Source organism: Leucoraja erinacea, chromosome 34, assembly GCF_028641065.1.
Source record: "Leucoraja erinacea ecotype New England chromosome 34, Leri_hhj_1, whole genome shotgun sequence".
Classification (NCBI taxonomy): domain Eukaryota; kingdom Metazoa; phylum Chordata; class Chondrichthyes; order Rajiformes; family Rajidae; genus Leucoraja; species Leucoraja erinaceus.
In genome coordinates this window covers 11,578,020-11,594,350 of record NC_073410.1, presented here as the reverse complement: position 1 = coordinate 11,594,350, position 16,331 = coordinate 11,578,020, and the positions used below count along the sequence as shown (strand labels likewise).

General features: G+C 46.4%; 1 protein-coding gene across 1 annotated transcript in view; it reads right to left on the bottom strand.

Moving 5' to 3' along the window:
- LOC129712842 (tyrosine-protein phosphatase non-receptor type 13-like) overlaps nt 1–16,331 on the bottom strand; it is a 212,237-nt gene that overhangs the window by 170,593 nt on the left and 25,313 nt on the right. The window contains exons 2-3 of the mRNA XM_055661561.1: nt 15,249–15,389; nt 1,347–1,507 (exon numbers count right to left, since the gene is read on the bottom strand). Of these exons, the coding sequence (XP_055517536.1) occupies nt 1,347–1,507; nt 15,249–15,372 (285 nt within the window). The 5' untranslated portion in view covers nt 15,373–15,389. The remainder of the gene's footprint in view (nt 1–1,346; nt 1,508–15,248; nt 15,390–16,331) is intronic.

The following is a 16,331-nucleotide window of genomic DNA, read 5'->3' as shown; positions in this document are numbered from 1 at the left end:
TTTCACTGTTCCCGACTCAAGGTTCCCTCCAAGCGAGGCAACTGTGGGAAAGTTATTCAACAGAAAAGAAAACAGAAACTACAAAAAGAAAATATGCAAGTCATTTGGAAAGAAATACACAAAATCGCTATACAATTACCGAGCAAGAACAACATCCGCACTCCAAAGACATACAGGTTTGCAGGTTTATTGGCTTTGGTAAAAATTGGAAATTGTCCCGACTGTGTAAGGATAGTGCTTAAATTCACTGGATGTTTTCAAGAGAGAGTTATGGGGCTGTCCCACTTTCACGACCTAATTGACGACCTCTGTCGAGTTTGCCCTTGACTCAGACTCGCAGCATGGTCGTCACGAGGTCGTAGGTAGGACATAGGTAGGTCGTGATGCTAGTTGTAGGTACTCATGGCATCAAGTAGGTCGGGGCCTTTTTCTAGCCTGATGAAAAATGTCCACGAGTAAAAAAGGTTGTGAATTAGGTCGTGAAAGTGGAACAGGCTCTTTTGATTTAGCTGTTCAGGCTAAAAGAATCAAGGGATACGGGGAAAAAGCAGGAACAGTGGGTACTGATTTTGATTTCAGCCATGATTATATTGAATGGCGGTGCTGGGTCGAAGGGCCGAATGGCCTACTCCTGCACCTATTTTTCTATGTTTCTATGTTTCTAGTGCTAGTGTACGGGGTGATTGCTGGTCGGAGTGGACTGAGTTTGCCGAAGGGCCTGTTTCCACGCTGTATCTCTAGAACAGGGGTGGGCAACCTTGTTCGGTATAGGGGCCAGGACGCATGTCTGTGAGCGAATGGTGGGCCACATCTATCACGTGTACACATGGATCCCGTCACCCATCCCGCCCCGGATGGCAGGCATCAAATCACGTGTTCACAGAAGGTAGACAAAGATGCTGGAGAAACTCAGCGAGTGAGGCAGCCTCGTGCAATCCTTGCATGTCTCACCCGCTGAGTTTCCCCAGCATTTTTGTCTATCTTCGATTTTCCAGCATCTGCAGTATATCTTCAAGTGTTCACTGAAGGTGCGCGGCCGGCGGCTTTGCGCAGGCCGCGGTACAGCCAGAGCTCGGCGGGGAAAAAAATCCGCCTGCGGGCCAGATGATTTCGTGTGACGGGCCGCATTCGGCCCTGGGGCCGGAGGTTGCCGACCCCTGAAGTAAAGTGAAGTGAAAGACTGTGCTACTCCACAGCGGGTTTGAATTACCATGGACCAGGCGTGGACCAGCTCTAGATCTCTCTAGAGGACCAGCTCTCAATCTCTTAGTCCTGTGACACAATTATAGAGCACATGTACCAACCTCATCAAGGAAATCAGAGATAAGGAGCCATTTTCCTCTTACCTTTTCTATTGCAAGCTGTGAGCTCAACCGTCTCCCCTGGAGTATTTCTGGGGCAGTAAATGCGTAGATGTCTCCCCCCGAGGCATTGCTTCGGAAAGATAATTCACCCCTTGCTGACAACAGCACTGACCAGGGGCAGATGATGTAACTGAAGGCAGCACCTGTAATGTGAGGCAGAAAATGAAGACAGCAATTAAATCTCTTTTAACAGATCAATGGAGCATCACTGATCAACTGATCATCAGTTGGCTTTCCTTACATGCAGGGGCCTGGAATGGCATGAGATGTTAATACTCCGAGGATCAATGCGACATCAAAATGGGTGACGAGAACAACACTGATCGGCAGTGTTCAAGTAGGAACTGCAGATGCTGGAAAATCAAAGGTACACAAAAAAGCTGGAGAAACTCAGCGGGTGCAGCAGCATCTATGGGTGCAGCAGAGATGCTGCTGCACCCGCTGAGTTTCTCCAGCTTTTTTGTGTACCACTGATCAGCAGTGGTTGGTAAGAAAAGAAGTGTGTGGATTCAAATCATTTTATCTGTCTTCAAATTTCTATTTAGTTTAGTTTTGTTTGGCTTTAGTTTAGAGGTACAGCGCAGAAACAGGGCCATCGGCCCACCGAGTCTGCGTCGACCAGCGATCCCTGCACACTAACACTATCCTTATCACACGCGGGACACTTTACAGTTATACCAAGCCAACTAACCCGCAGGCCTGTACGTCTTTGGAGTATGGGAGGACACTGGAAATCCTGGGAAAAAACACCCACGCAAGTCACAGGGAGAACGTACAAACTCCGCACAGACAAGCACCAGTAGCCAGGATCGAACTGGGGTCTCTGGTGCTGTAAGGCAGTGTAACTCGACCATTATGCCACAGTGCCGCCCACTATGCCAAATGGGGAGTCGCATTAGAATCTAGTTTTACACATCCCCACATGTTAAAGTGACCTCTATGTCTTCAATATCAGTAAAGCCCGTCCCACTGTACGAGGTAATTCGAGAGTTCTCCCGCGTTTTTGCCTGATTCGAACTCGGAGGATGTCCGTAGCCGGTCCGTAGGAGTTTGTGGATGTCTCGTAGCGGCTCGTGCGAGTAACGGTAAGTACTCGGGAAATCAGGTAAACTCGTGAAGTTGTTTCAACACTGTGAAAAATGTCCACGAGTAAAAAAATACTCGTGATGAAAAAAATGGTTACTTTTTACTCGTACGAGCCGCTACGAGACATCCTCGAACTCCTACGGACCCGCTACGGGCATTCTCCGAGTTCGAATCAGGGAAAAACTCGGGAGAACTCTTGAATTACCTCATACAGTGGGACAGGCCCTTAATAGTCAGGGCCCGAGAAAGCTTTCAAGTGAATTTACTTGACTTATCTTTGCTGAAACCCAGTGCCACCATGAATCATACATAGACAGGCCCTTTGTTAATAACAGCCAAGCTGATTGCAAACACGAGCACAGGAGGATGTGAGGTAATCTTACCGAGGCGTGCAGGATCATGAGGGGAATAGATAGGGTGACGGCCACAAAGTCTTTTACCCAGAGTAGGAGAAGCAAGAACCGGAGGGCATAGGTTTAAGGTGAGAGGACAAAGAGGAACCTGAGGGGCAACTTTTCCCACACAGTGGGTGGTGGGTATATGGAACGAGCTGCCAGTGGAGTAGAGGAGATAGTGAGATAAGGATTTTGAAACAACATTTAAAACTCATTTGTACAGGCGCATGGACAGAAACGTTTTAAGAAGGTATATGGGCCAAACGCCAGCAGGTGGGACTAGTGTATATGGGGCATCTTGGTCAGGTCTGTTAAGTTAGGCTGAAGGGCCTATTTCTGTGCTGCCTGACTCTTTGACTCTAAAACTAGCTAGACTTACTGATCAAGTAACCATCGTCATCAAGCTCCCCAGGTGACCCAGCAGAAAGTCCTCTTTCATTTTTCAGAAATCCTTTTTCAGTTTGGCTCCACTTCACAGCCAAGTGAAGTTACTCATGCGTCTAAAGAAAAAGCCAAGGCTTCGCGCGCTTGGCTGCCTCTCCGAAGACTTATTTGGCAGAGCTTTAAGGTCAGAGGGGAAAAGTTTAAAGGAGATGTGCGGGGCAGGTTTCTTTCCCCCACACAGAGGGTGGTGGGTGCCTGGAACGCCCTAATGGTGGGGTGGGGAGGTGGCAGAGGTAGAGGCAGATACGACAGTGGTGATTGAGAAGCCCGTGGATATGCAGGGATTGGAGGGATATGGGGCACGTGCAGGCAAAGGAGATGACCTTGGCATCATATGTCGGAAGGAACTGCAGATGCTGGTTTAAATCTTATAGACCAGTGGTTCCCAACGTGGGGCGTACGCCCCACAGGGGGGCAATTTGATTTTTAAGGGGGGCAATTGAACACGACTGAGGAGGTTTGGGTCCAAATTTTCGATTTTTCGTATGAGACAATTCACAAATATTTCAATATTCTAATATAGAAATGTTCTCACTTTATTACCTGTGAATACTCTTTTATTATCATATTTATCATTATTATTATTTTAATACCACCTAATGTTTTTTCTTTTTTTTACAATTTTTTAGTAATTTCTTGCTCAGAACTTTAACTGTCTTTTGTTTACTTCATTTTTATTTTTCATGGATGCCATGTTCTTTTGAAGCTTGTTTAAACCAAGGTATTGACGTTTTAAGCTTCTTCAGCTGAAACGGAGTTCACTTTTTAAATGATAAGAATTATATATCACCACATGGGGGGGTGGGGCATCAGGATTTTAGAGGTGATTAGGTGGGGCATGGCCAAAAAAAGGTTGGGACCCACTGTTATAGACCCTCAGTCTGAACAAGGGTCTCGGTCTGAAACATCAACTATTCCTTTTCTCCAGAGATGCTGTCTGACCCGCTGAGTTACTCCAACATTTTGTATCTAACTTGGCATCATGCTCAGCACAGATATTGCGGGCCAAAGGGCTTGTTCCTAGACTGCAGTTTTATATTCTGTGGTAGTTTGAAGGTCAAGTTTAAGATCAAGTTCAAGAGAGTTTATTGTCATGTGTCCCTGAGAGGACAATTAAATTCTTGCTTTGGTTCAGCACACCAGAACATAGTAGGCGTGAAAACAGAACAGATCATTGTGTCCATATACCATTATATAAATATATACACACGAATAAATAAAGATGTCGTCAATATGATTTAGTAATTATTTGAGAGGCCTAACACAAAGCAACCCCCCTTGGGAATTGAATCCCTGATAGTGGGTGACTTTCATCTACAGCATGTTCCCACAGAGGGAATAACTGGAAAGAGATGGTAAATTCCAATGACACATCCAGACAATGCTTGCCTTTCCCATTGATGGGGCAGCACAATGGGCTCTGGTTGTGGGGGACCCATTGCCCACTCTTGTGCTTGCTTGCACCTTGTGTAGAACCTTCCAAGTCTGAAGAAGGGTCTCGACCGGAAACGTCACCCATTCCTTCTATCCAGAGATGCTGGCTGTCCGGCTGAATTACTCCAGCATTTTGTGTCCATCTTCCAAGGAGAAGGCTGTACCGATGGGAATGGGAATTCCGCCTTCTCCTGGCAAGATAGTGTAGTGTCTGTGATGTTGTGCGTACAGACACCACACAATTCCTAACGCTGTGACTAGACCTGTTTCTGGGAACACAGGCTCTGATAATGCTGAGGATGTCACACTGATCTGCCGATCACCACATGTAGTTATGGAAGAAGAGGTGGAGCTTTCACAAGATCAGGCTACTTCTACGATTCAGTCCTCCCGTGATCACAGCTCCCCCGCCATCTCTCCGGTGACTTACTGCCCATTCCACTCAGTACGTTGTGCAGAAAACAAACTGCTGGGGGGTGGTCTTGAGGGGCACCACAGTTGGTAGAGCTGCCGCCCCACAGCGCCAGAGACCCAAGTTCAATCCTGGCTACGGCTACTGTCTGCGTGGAGTTCGCACGTTCGCCCTGTGACCAGGCAGGTTTCCCTCGGGTACTCCGGTTCCTCCCCACATCCCAAAGACATGCAGGTTTGTGGGTTAATGGGCCACAGTAAATGATTCTTAACCTACAAACGTGCATGTAGGGAACTGAACTACTGAAGGTGACCGACTGATGGTCAGCATGGACTCAGTGGGCCAAAGGGCCTGTTTCCATGCTGTATCATTCAATCAATCAATAAAAATCAAACCAGGCAGCATCTGTGGAGGAAAATGACCCACCGAGTTTCTTCAGTAGTTTGTTGTTTGCTCTGGATTCCAGCATCTGCAGTAACTTTTGCCTCAACCTAGTCATATATTTCTGCTCTGGAAGTATAAATAACGAGTGTACCTATGCATGGCATATCCTAACCTGTTTGCAATACAAGCAAAACTAAACTTTTCACTGTACCAGTGTACCAGCAACAACAATAAACTTAAAACTGCAGGACAGAATGGCAGATGCTGTTTTAAATCAAAGACAGACACAAAATGCTGGAGTAACTCAGCGGGCAGGCGACATCTCTGGAGACAACAGACAATAGACAATAGGTGCAGGAGTAGGCCATTGTCCCTTCGAGCCAGCACCACCATTCAATATGATCATGGCTGATCATCCCCAATCAGTACCCCTTTCCTGCCTTCTCCCCATATCCCCTATTTTTAAGAGCCCTATCTAGTTCTCTCCTGAAAGCATCCAGAGAATCTGCCTCCACCACCCTCTGAGGCAGAGAATTCCACAGACTCACCACTCCCTGTGAGAAAAAATGTTTCCTCATCTCCGTTCTAAATGGCTTACTCCTTATTCTTAAACTGTGGCCCCTGGTTCTGGATTTGGTGATGGATTTGGTGATGTTTCGGGTGTGAAGAAGGGTCTCGATCCGAAACGTCACCCAGTCCTTCTCTCCAGAGATGCTGCCTACCCCACTGAGCTACTCCGGCTTTTTGTGTCTCTACCTTAGATGAAGTTAGTCTCCTGTTACCCTATAGTTTTCATGACCACATAATCCAAAAATTGGCACTGGACCAACAGAGACCTGCACAGAAATGCTTTCACAATATTTATTCGATTTGTCGCAAGGTGCCTTCAATTGTTTGGCTTTGAACACACACACACACACACACACACACACACACACACACACACACACACACACACACACACACACACACACACACACACACACACACACACACACACGCACAAGCACACACACGCGCGCACACACACACACACAGACACACACACACACACTCACACACACACACACACACACACGCACTGTTACCCACACACACACACACACACACACACACACACACACACACACACACACACACACACACACACACACACACACACACACACGCACACACACACACACACACACACACACACACACACACACACACACACACACACACACACACACACACACACACACACACACACACACACACACACACACACACACACACACACACACACCACCTGAGGAATGTACTCAGAGAACTGTTGTCCTGGCGTTCTGCAGATCCTGTTACAAGCTTCAGAAAGTGGCTCAGGTCACTTTACCCCTGACTGTATATTCAGCTGCCAAGCAGCATCAGAAAGATTCCCTTTGATTGTTCCAGGAGGAAGCAGAGAATTGGGAAACAGAGCACAGACATCTTGAAATGCCTTCCGAGTGTCCACAATGCAGAAACTGTTAACGATAAAATGCCTCAAATCCTTCAGAGACTGAAAGCCCATGCTAATTTCTGAACCTCTTGTCGAGTCAAAAGACATTCTGTGACTTGTACAATAATGGCCCCAGGATCAAATGTATTTTGGCACAGATAAATGACCTTATTCTTTATTCAGTGGCAGCTTGACCTGTATGTAATGGATGGTAATTTCACAAACACTATTGTATTGGCGCAGACTTGCCACTTTCAAGCATCAGAACCCTTAGTCATACAGCAGCAGTATTTCCAAATTCATTTCGGTGTTATGTTCCCAAGCTTTTACAGTTATAAAACCTGCCAAGAATATTTGACCTTGCTTATTGGACAGAGATGAATATACCAAGTGTATGCCTGACCTGTTTCTAGTCTGGTGTATCTTTGTGGGATGAGTGTAAGACTGTCGAGTGTAAGAGTGCAGAGTGTTGGAGTGTAGGGCGGCACAGCGGTAGAGTTGCAGCCGCACAATGCCAGAGACCCGGGTTCGATCCTGACTAAGGGTGCCGTCTGTACGGAGTTTGCACGTTCTCCCCGCGACCACATGGGTTTTCTCCGAGATCTTCGGTTTCCTCCCACACTCCAAAGACGTCCAGGATTGTAGGTTAATTGGGTTGGGTAAAGATTGTGGTTTGTCCCGAGTTTGCAGGACAGTGCTAGTGATCACTGGTCAGAGCGGACTCGATGGACCGAAGGGCCTCTTTCCGCGTTGTATCTCTAAACACTGTAAACGGCTCGATTGTAATCATGTATTGTCTTTCCGTTGACTGGATAGCACGCAACAAAAGCTTTTCACTGTACCTCGGTACATGTGACAATAAACTAAACTAAACTCTACAGCTGTTGTAGATGTAATATTTCACTGATCCAATGTGCCAAATGGTCTCATCCAGTGCTGTAAATTTCTATTCCGCTATTTAACTTGCGTATCGATCCAGCATAACGCAAGACTAAAGAGCGTTCATTCAACAATCCTGTGCGTTGGAGGATTGGTTTGGTTTTTGGACTATAATGCCATTTTGGGTAAACTCCCCATGAAGTAAGGCACTGACGCACCCAATCGATGAACAAGATGGTTCCATATATAGATAAAGGAAACCCTTGTTGTAACGGACCGCTTTATAATGGATTTTGGTTACAGCGGATGGATGTCCGATGGCAGACACCATCCCGGCTCTCACGTCACCCGACTGCCCACGGCACTCCCTGCTCGTACCGCCAGGCTGACCACTTGCAGACTGGACCCTTGCTGGCCCACACAGCTTCCTCAGCTACGTCCAGGCCAGGTCTACCACCGCTACCACCACCAGCCCTTACCTGCACTCCGACCGCCATCGACTGCGCCGATCCTCGCCTCTCCCCCGGCCACAGGCAGAGGGGGGCCATCAACTCACCCGGATTGCAGGCCCAGTTCCAGACCGAGACCCTGAAGAAGGGTCTCGACACAGAATGTCACCTATCCATGTTCTCGAGAGATGCTGCCTGACCTGCCGAGTTACTCCAGCACTCTGGGTCCCTTTGTGTATTAAACCAGCAACTGCTCGGTTGCGCAGCGGTATAGTTGCTGCCTTGCAGCGCTTGCAGCACCAGCGACGCGAGTTCGATCCTGATTACGGGTGCTGTCTGTATGGAGTTTGTACGTTCTCCCCGTGACCAAGTCAAGTCAAGTCAAGTCAAGTTTATTTGTCACATATACATACGAGATGTGCAGTGAAATGAAAGTGGCAATGCTCGCGGACTTTTGGGTTTTCTCCGAGATCTTCGGTTTCTCCCACACTCCAACGACGTACAAGTTTGTAGGTTAATTGGCTTGGTATAAGTGTAAATTGTCCCTAGTGTGTGTGGGCTAGTGTTAATCTGTGGGGATCGCTGGGCAGTGCGAACTTGGTGGGCCAAAAGGCCTATTTCCATGCTGTATCACTAAACTAAACTAAACTAAACTGCAGTTGTTTGTTTCAACTACTTATGCATGATAATCTCTTACACGACTATAGCAGACAAGCAGCAACAATGGACAACATCCCCCCTCCCCTATGGTCAACAAGGGTTTAGTGTAAATACGAGTTTGTCCGTTGCAGTAAGATTGGTCGTATCATTGTGGCAATTGCCCAGAGTAGAAAATAATTAGTCTGGATTCCAGCCCAGATTCTGATACAACGATCCTTCCTTGGGTCAAAGATAAGGCTAAAGATGAAAGGTTATTAATTGAATTGGCTCTTTTCCTCCCTTTTTCATGGGTATTTGAGGCACCTGTTTTGTTTCACATGTCCAACAGCCACAGATTGAAGTTTTTGTTTTAAAGAATAAATAATCTTTGTTTTTTGTGCACTAATCACAGCACTCACTTTCTAAAATAGATTACGCTGAACAAAATTATTTTGAAGCCAATGTACAATGAGGAAAAGTGCATCCAACCTCAGCAACAAAATTTAAACTCTCAGTCTATTGCGGAGCTAAACACACCAAGAGGAATCCTCTTGCTCCACTTTGGCCACTGCTATTCGATCTTTTAGATAGAAACATAGAAAACAGGTGCAGGGGTAGGCCATTCGATCCTTCGAGCTATCGTCATTTTTAGATATCTAAAACATAACCCGTTCCTGCTTTTTGCAGGAGTAGGCCCTTCGATCCTCCTTTAGCCCTAAGAGCCTAAATATCCCCTTGAAAACATCCAGTGAATATGGCCTCCATCTACTGTGCCAGAGAATTCCCAGATTCATCTGAAAAAAAAAATCTCAGTCCTAAATTGCCTACCCCTTATTCTTAAACTGTGACCCCTGGTTCTGGGCTCCCCCAACAACGGGAACTTTTTTTCCTGCATCTAGCCTGTCCAATTGTCTAAGAATTTTTATATGTTTCTATCCTAGAGGACGGTTAGGGCTTTGGTTTAATGTCTCATTTGACAACTCTAACACAGCAGTACACCTTCAGTGCACTCATTTATGTTGTGCTTGCAAGCCTAAGAATAAAAGAACGTTCCTTTAAAATGGAGATTTTTGATTAGTTTTAGAGATACAGCGCAGAAACAGGCCCTTCGGCCCACCAAGTCCACACTGCCCAGCGATCCCTGCACACTAACACTATCCTTCACACACTAGGGACAATTTTACAATGATACCAAGCAAATTAACCTACAAACCTGTACGTCTTTGGAGTGTGGGAAGAAACCGGAGCACCCGGAGAAAACCCACACAGGTCACGGGGAGAACGTACCAACTCCGTACAGACAGCACCCATAGTCAGGATGGAGCATAGGTCTCTGGCGCTGAAGGCAGCAACTCTATCGCTGCGCTACCATGCAGCCTAATGAACCCCTTCCAATGAAAGAAATCTTTCTTTCAGCGGGGAACGCTCATCGTACTCTAGAGGTTGTTTCACTATTGCCTTCTACTTTTTCTTTTTTTTACACCTAATCTTTCTTTCATACTCCAATCCCATTGAAGCAAGGGTCTTGCCTAAAGCCTTCCCCGTTACCAATGTCCCTGCGGGGATGAATAAAGTCCGATCGTATCGCATCGTATCGTATTACCTGCTACACTGGAATGCTTGCTTTCAACCGGGGTATTCTAATATCACACTTATAAATCTTATTTTTTTTGTTCATTCTCCAGTGCCATTCTCTATTCCATTTTTATAATTGGGACCAGTTCCAGGCATTACTGGCGGATCTGATTCTTTGCCAATTTCAATCTGTCAACTGTGAATTAAATAATGTTCAGAGTTCTGTGAACAGTTGCCAAGGCACTATTTGATTCTGCACTGTGCAGCAGGCGAATGCAGCATACATTCTTAATGATAGCACCCCCCCCCCCCCCTCCATGAGAGGCCAGCTGCAAATATTACTATGATTAATATCATTGCACATTACTGCAAATGAAAATCCCGACAAGCACCAGGGTTCAGAAGGGAGGCTTTTTACATAGAAACATAGAAAATAGTTGCAGGAGTAGGCCATTCGGCCCTTCAAGCCAACATCACCATTCAATATGATCATGGCTGATCATCCAAAATCAGTACCCCATTCCTGCTTTCTCCCCATATCCCTTGATTCCGTTAGCCCACGGAGCTATATCTAACTCTCTCTTGAATACATCAAGTGAATTGGCCTCCACTGCCTTCTGTGGCAGAGAATTCCACCGATTCACAACTCTCTGGGTGAAAAGGTTTTTCCTCATCTCAGTCCTAAATAGCCTACCCGTTATTCTTAAACTGTGACCCCTGGTTCTGGACTCCCCCAACATCGAGAACATTATTCCTGCATCTAGCCTGTCCAATCCTGTAAGAATTTTATGTTTCTATCAGATCCCCTCTCATCCTTCTAAATTCCAGTAAATATAAACCCATTCTTACCGACACCTTTTAGCAGAGAGAGAAGGTTTGAAGACGTATGGGGCAGAGTGGTGAGTGCCTGGAATGCGCTGCCAGAGGTGGCAGTGGAGGCAGATAGGGGAGTGGCATTTAAGGGGCGTTTAGACAGGCACAAGGAAGTGCAGGCAATAGAGGGAGATAGATCCCATGCAGGCACTGGAGGTTAGTTTAACTTGGCATCATGCTCAGCACAGATGTGTGGGCCGAAGGACCTGTTCCTGTACTGTACTGTTCCATGCTCTATCGCCAACAATATATTTTCCTCCCCACTTGCTCTCCAGTACACTCGAGAGAAAGCTTGCTGATATCTCTCCTCCAGCAGGCTGCACTAATCCCACAAAGTGCACCGAGCGTCTGCGTATCAATGGGATCCCAGTGTGAAAATGGACAAGACTTGGCGGGGAACTAAAATGGAATGTCGAATCATTTGGGCGACCTTCCCAATTGGGCAGCATGGCGGCGCAGCGGTAGAGTTGCCGCCTTGCAGCGCCAGAGATCCAGGTTCAATCCTGACTACGTGTAATGTCTGTATGGAGTGTGCATGATCTCCCTGTAACCCCGCATGGGTGCTCCGGTTTCCTCCCACATTCCAAAGACCGTCAGGCCTGTAGCTTAATTGGCTTCTGGAAATTGTTCCCAGTGTGTGGGATAGAACTAGTGCACAGGTGATCGTGGTTGGCACAGACTTGATGGGTCGAAGGGCCTGTTTCCATGCTGTATCTCTAAACTAAACTAAAATTCTGCACCAGTGGAACCCTTTCACTGGGCATGGATTAGCTGGGTAGCCCTTAACCCAAAACAGGTTAATAATTGATACGCATTTGTTGGGTCTCATCCCGTCTGGAGAAAACAACAGATTCATTCCACAAGGGTTGCTCTTTCAATCGGGGCTGAAGGGCAAGGCAGTCATTTCCCTTCACAGTGGCTGGAAATGGCAATCATGCAGTTTTACAATGGGGATCTACAGGTTATTTGTGAACAAGAATCAAGCCTTTCGGTCACCATATCAGTGGTGGTGTTTCAGCTTCATGGTTCTCCAGCCAGCTCCATTGCCTTATGCACTGACCACTTCCAACTAGAGGGTTGTGAATCTGTAGGATTCTCTGTCACAGAAGGCAGTGGGGGCCAATTCACTGGATGTTTTCAAGAGAGAGTTCAATATAGCTCTTAGGGCTATCGGAATCAAGGGATATGGGGAGAAAGTAGGAACGGGGTACTAATTATGGATGATCAGCCATGATCATATTGAATGGCGGTGCTAGCTCAAGGGGCCGAACGGCCTATTCCTGCACCCTATTTTCTATGTTTCTCAGTGCTAATGTATAGTGATACTTGTACTGAACTGTGTGCAAAAATGAATTTCACTGTACCTCAGTACACGAGACAAACAATGTAGCATTGAACCATTGAAACAGACTCCAAGGATATAACCTGTGCCTGCTGCCGACTCCAGCCTGGGTCATACATTAACCCTGCTACACCCAGCAGGGTGAGCATCGTGGCGACCTTTAGGCAGGAGCTGACATGTCACTGGGTTTGTGATCCGAGGCCAAACACACGCTTTCATTTTAACATTCAGCAAGGAAACACATCCTTTAGCCTATTGGGTCCGTACCAACCATTAGTTTGACACTAATCCATTCTGTTCTCTCCTCGCAGATTTGTCCCGCTTACTCTGCAGGTCGTATGTTGAAACCCCCAACCCGCTTAGGGCCAAGTCATTCTGGACTCGGAGACAGCAAAGGGAAGATATTTTCAAAAAATCTAAATCTAAAATCAAAGTGGAAAACACTCAGCATGTCAGCCAGCCTCTGTGGAAGGAGGAACAGTAATGCTTCAGGTCAGGAGTCCTTCGTCAGAACCGACAGTGAAGGGAATTCAGAAACCAAGTTACCGTCTGCTCCATTTGTTAGTTTTTAGCTTTAGAGATACTGCGTAGAAACAGGCCCTTCGGCCCACGGAGTTCACACCAACCAGCGATCCCCGCACATTAACACTACCCGACACACACTAGGGACAATTATACATTTACACCAAGCCAATTAACCAACAAAACCTGTACGTCTTTGGAGCGTGGGAGGAAACCGAAGATCGCGGAGAAAACCCACGCAGGTCACGGTGAGAACGTACAAACTCTGTACAGACAAGCACCAGGTGTCAGGATCGAACCCGGATCTCTGGCGCTGTAAGGCAGTAGCTCTACTGCTGCGCCACCAAACTGTTAGTTAATGCTGTTAGCCAACATTTGGCTATCAGTTAATACAGGGTCAAAGGCCCAAGGGGATTAAGCACGTTCATTCATGAAGCTGTGAAGGGTTTTTCGTGAAGCTGTTCTCGGCTGTAATCTGCCCGCTGTGTTAATTAGCAGATTATCAAAACAGACTTTGATGGAGTGATGTGTGATGCAGGAACCAATCAACAGCATCAAGCCGCGGATGATAAGGTGAGCAAGAGTCAGATAGCATTTACATTAGATCTACACTTTTCTACGCTTGGCAATCAAGCAAGCAACCACGGGGTATTTACCTGGTGATGGCAATGCAGCTGAAGGCATCTGCTCAAACTGTCAGGCTGGTTCATTGCTCATCGTCAACACCATCCACTCTACAAGTAAACCTCAATTGCTCCCGTGACAATATGATGTTGAACTGAGAGCTGCACAACTGACTTGGGCCATCTACAAATCTCTACCATTCGATTGTGCACGCGCAACTTTGCGCGTGTTTTCTGTGCATGTGCGTGTTTCTGTGCATGTGCGTGTACCTCTGTGCGTGTGCGAGCACGCGGGTAAGTCTGTGCATGCACATCTCTGTGTTTGCCTGAGTGTGCGTGCATCTCTGTGTTTGCACGTGTGTGGATATCTGTGCGCTCGTGTGTGCGTGCTTGCCTCTGTGCAGACTCTGAGCGCGTCTCTGCGTGTCAAGAGTCAAGTCAAGAGTGTTTTATTGTCCCATGCCCCTGACAGAACAACAAAGTGCTTAGATAGACACAAAAAGCTGGAGTAACTCAGTGGGTCAGATAGCATCTCTGGAGAAAAGGAAATCTGACCCGATGAGTTACTCCAGCTTTTTAGACAATAGACAATAGAAAATAGGTGCAGGAGTAGGCCATTTGGCCCTTCGAGCCAGCACTGCCATTCAATGTGATCATGGCTGACCATCCTCAATCAGTGTCTATCTTCAGTTTAAACCAGCATCTGCAGTTCCTTCCTACACAATTAAATCCTTAATTGCAGCAGCACAACAGAATATGTAAACATAGTACACTGTAAATAATATAATAAATGAGGAAAAAAAATTCAGTGTGTGTATTTATACCTTTACACATACACATGCACATAAACATACAATCTGAATTGAGTCTGAAGAAGGGTCTCGACCTGAAACTTCATCCATTCCTTCTCTCCAGAGATGCTGCCTGTCCAGCTGAGTTACTCCAGCATTTTGCGTCTAGCTTTGATTTCTGCAGTTCTTTCCTACACGTAAACATACATATATATACTGCATGGATTTTCTCCGGGTGCTCTGGTTTCCTCCCATATCCTAAGACATGCTGGTCGATATATGAATGGTCACAGTAAATTGTCCCTAGTGTAGGTCGGTAGTTAGAGAAGTGTGGGTGTTAGATATTGTGGAGAGAATAGGTAACTGGAAAATAAGCAGGGAAGTAGGATTGCCAGCATAGACTTGATGGTCCAAATGGCCCAGGAAAGATGAGAAGCTGAACAAATGTTATTATTTTCATTCACATCCATGAAACCCTTGGGAGATTTCTCACACTGAAGACACAATGTAAATACTGGCATGCATCGAGCCAGTAAATAGCTTGAAAATAAATTACCTTCCACAGAATTCTCCTGCAGGACCTCTGAGGCTTGCAGTAACAAAGCCCAGATGTCATCATCTTCAACAGGGCTTCCCTTGGCCTCCAGAACTTCAGTCAGAGTCACATAAGAATTATTCATCTCTGACCCGAGCAACCCTGAAATGGTAGAAGCGTGGATATGAATCAGAATTGTTGGCAACACCGTAAAAACAACATCGCACAATCTCAGGACAGAGACCTTTCAGCCCAATATATCATTGCAGATCATCTATTCATTGATTCCCACACCAACACTATTTCTCACTGTCCTGCAATTCTGTTCATTTTTTGTTAAAGCTTGCGCTAATACTGCTTTCAATCAATGTGTTACAGATTATTACAGCTTGCTGCATAGGGAGAGATATATTCTCATCGCCCACTTGAATTACTTTACCAGTTTTCTTAAATCAGTGTCGACTGGCCACTAATTCACCTGCCTGGCAAAGCCATTTCACCGCGTTGATTGATTGATATTTTATTATTACATGTGACATGTCACAGTGAAATTCTTTCTTTTGCATTAAATAGGCAAAGAGTTGCCACAGTTATATTATTGTCCCGCTTAGTTCTCGATGCCCCCCCCCCCCCAATGCCGGGCCCCTCTTTCTTCTCAGCTTGCCTCCTCGACCGACCTCCGGCACCCACCGTGGGCCCTTCCTTGGCTGCCCGCCTCCGCGCCCCTCTTGGACGATTCCGCGGCACTCCCTGGGAGTTTCTGATGGCCCACCTCACTCCTCGACGGCCCACCTGGCCCCTCCGCCGCGAGCAAGAATAACCGCCGAGCAACAGAGTTCACCTTTCAGACAAACTATGTAGCACCCGAGGCTTAAGCCGACCTTTGCAAGCAGTTCACATTCCCGTCGGTACATTGCTGGTAATGCCATCACTCAGACCGACTTTCACTTGCACAGGATGCATGTATGCAGACAGAAACATCACTCTCAGATGTTACATCAGCACAGGGCCATGAATTATTTAGACCTTCTGCAAATTAGTGAGAGTTAGAAAGCACACAAACACCAAGACTTCAAACAAGTGAACCCCTGGAAATGATCATCT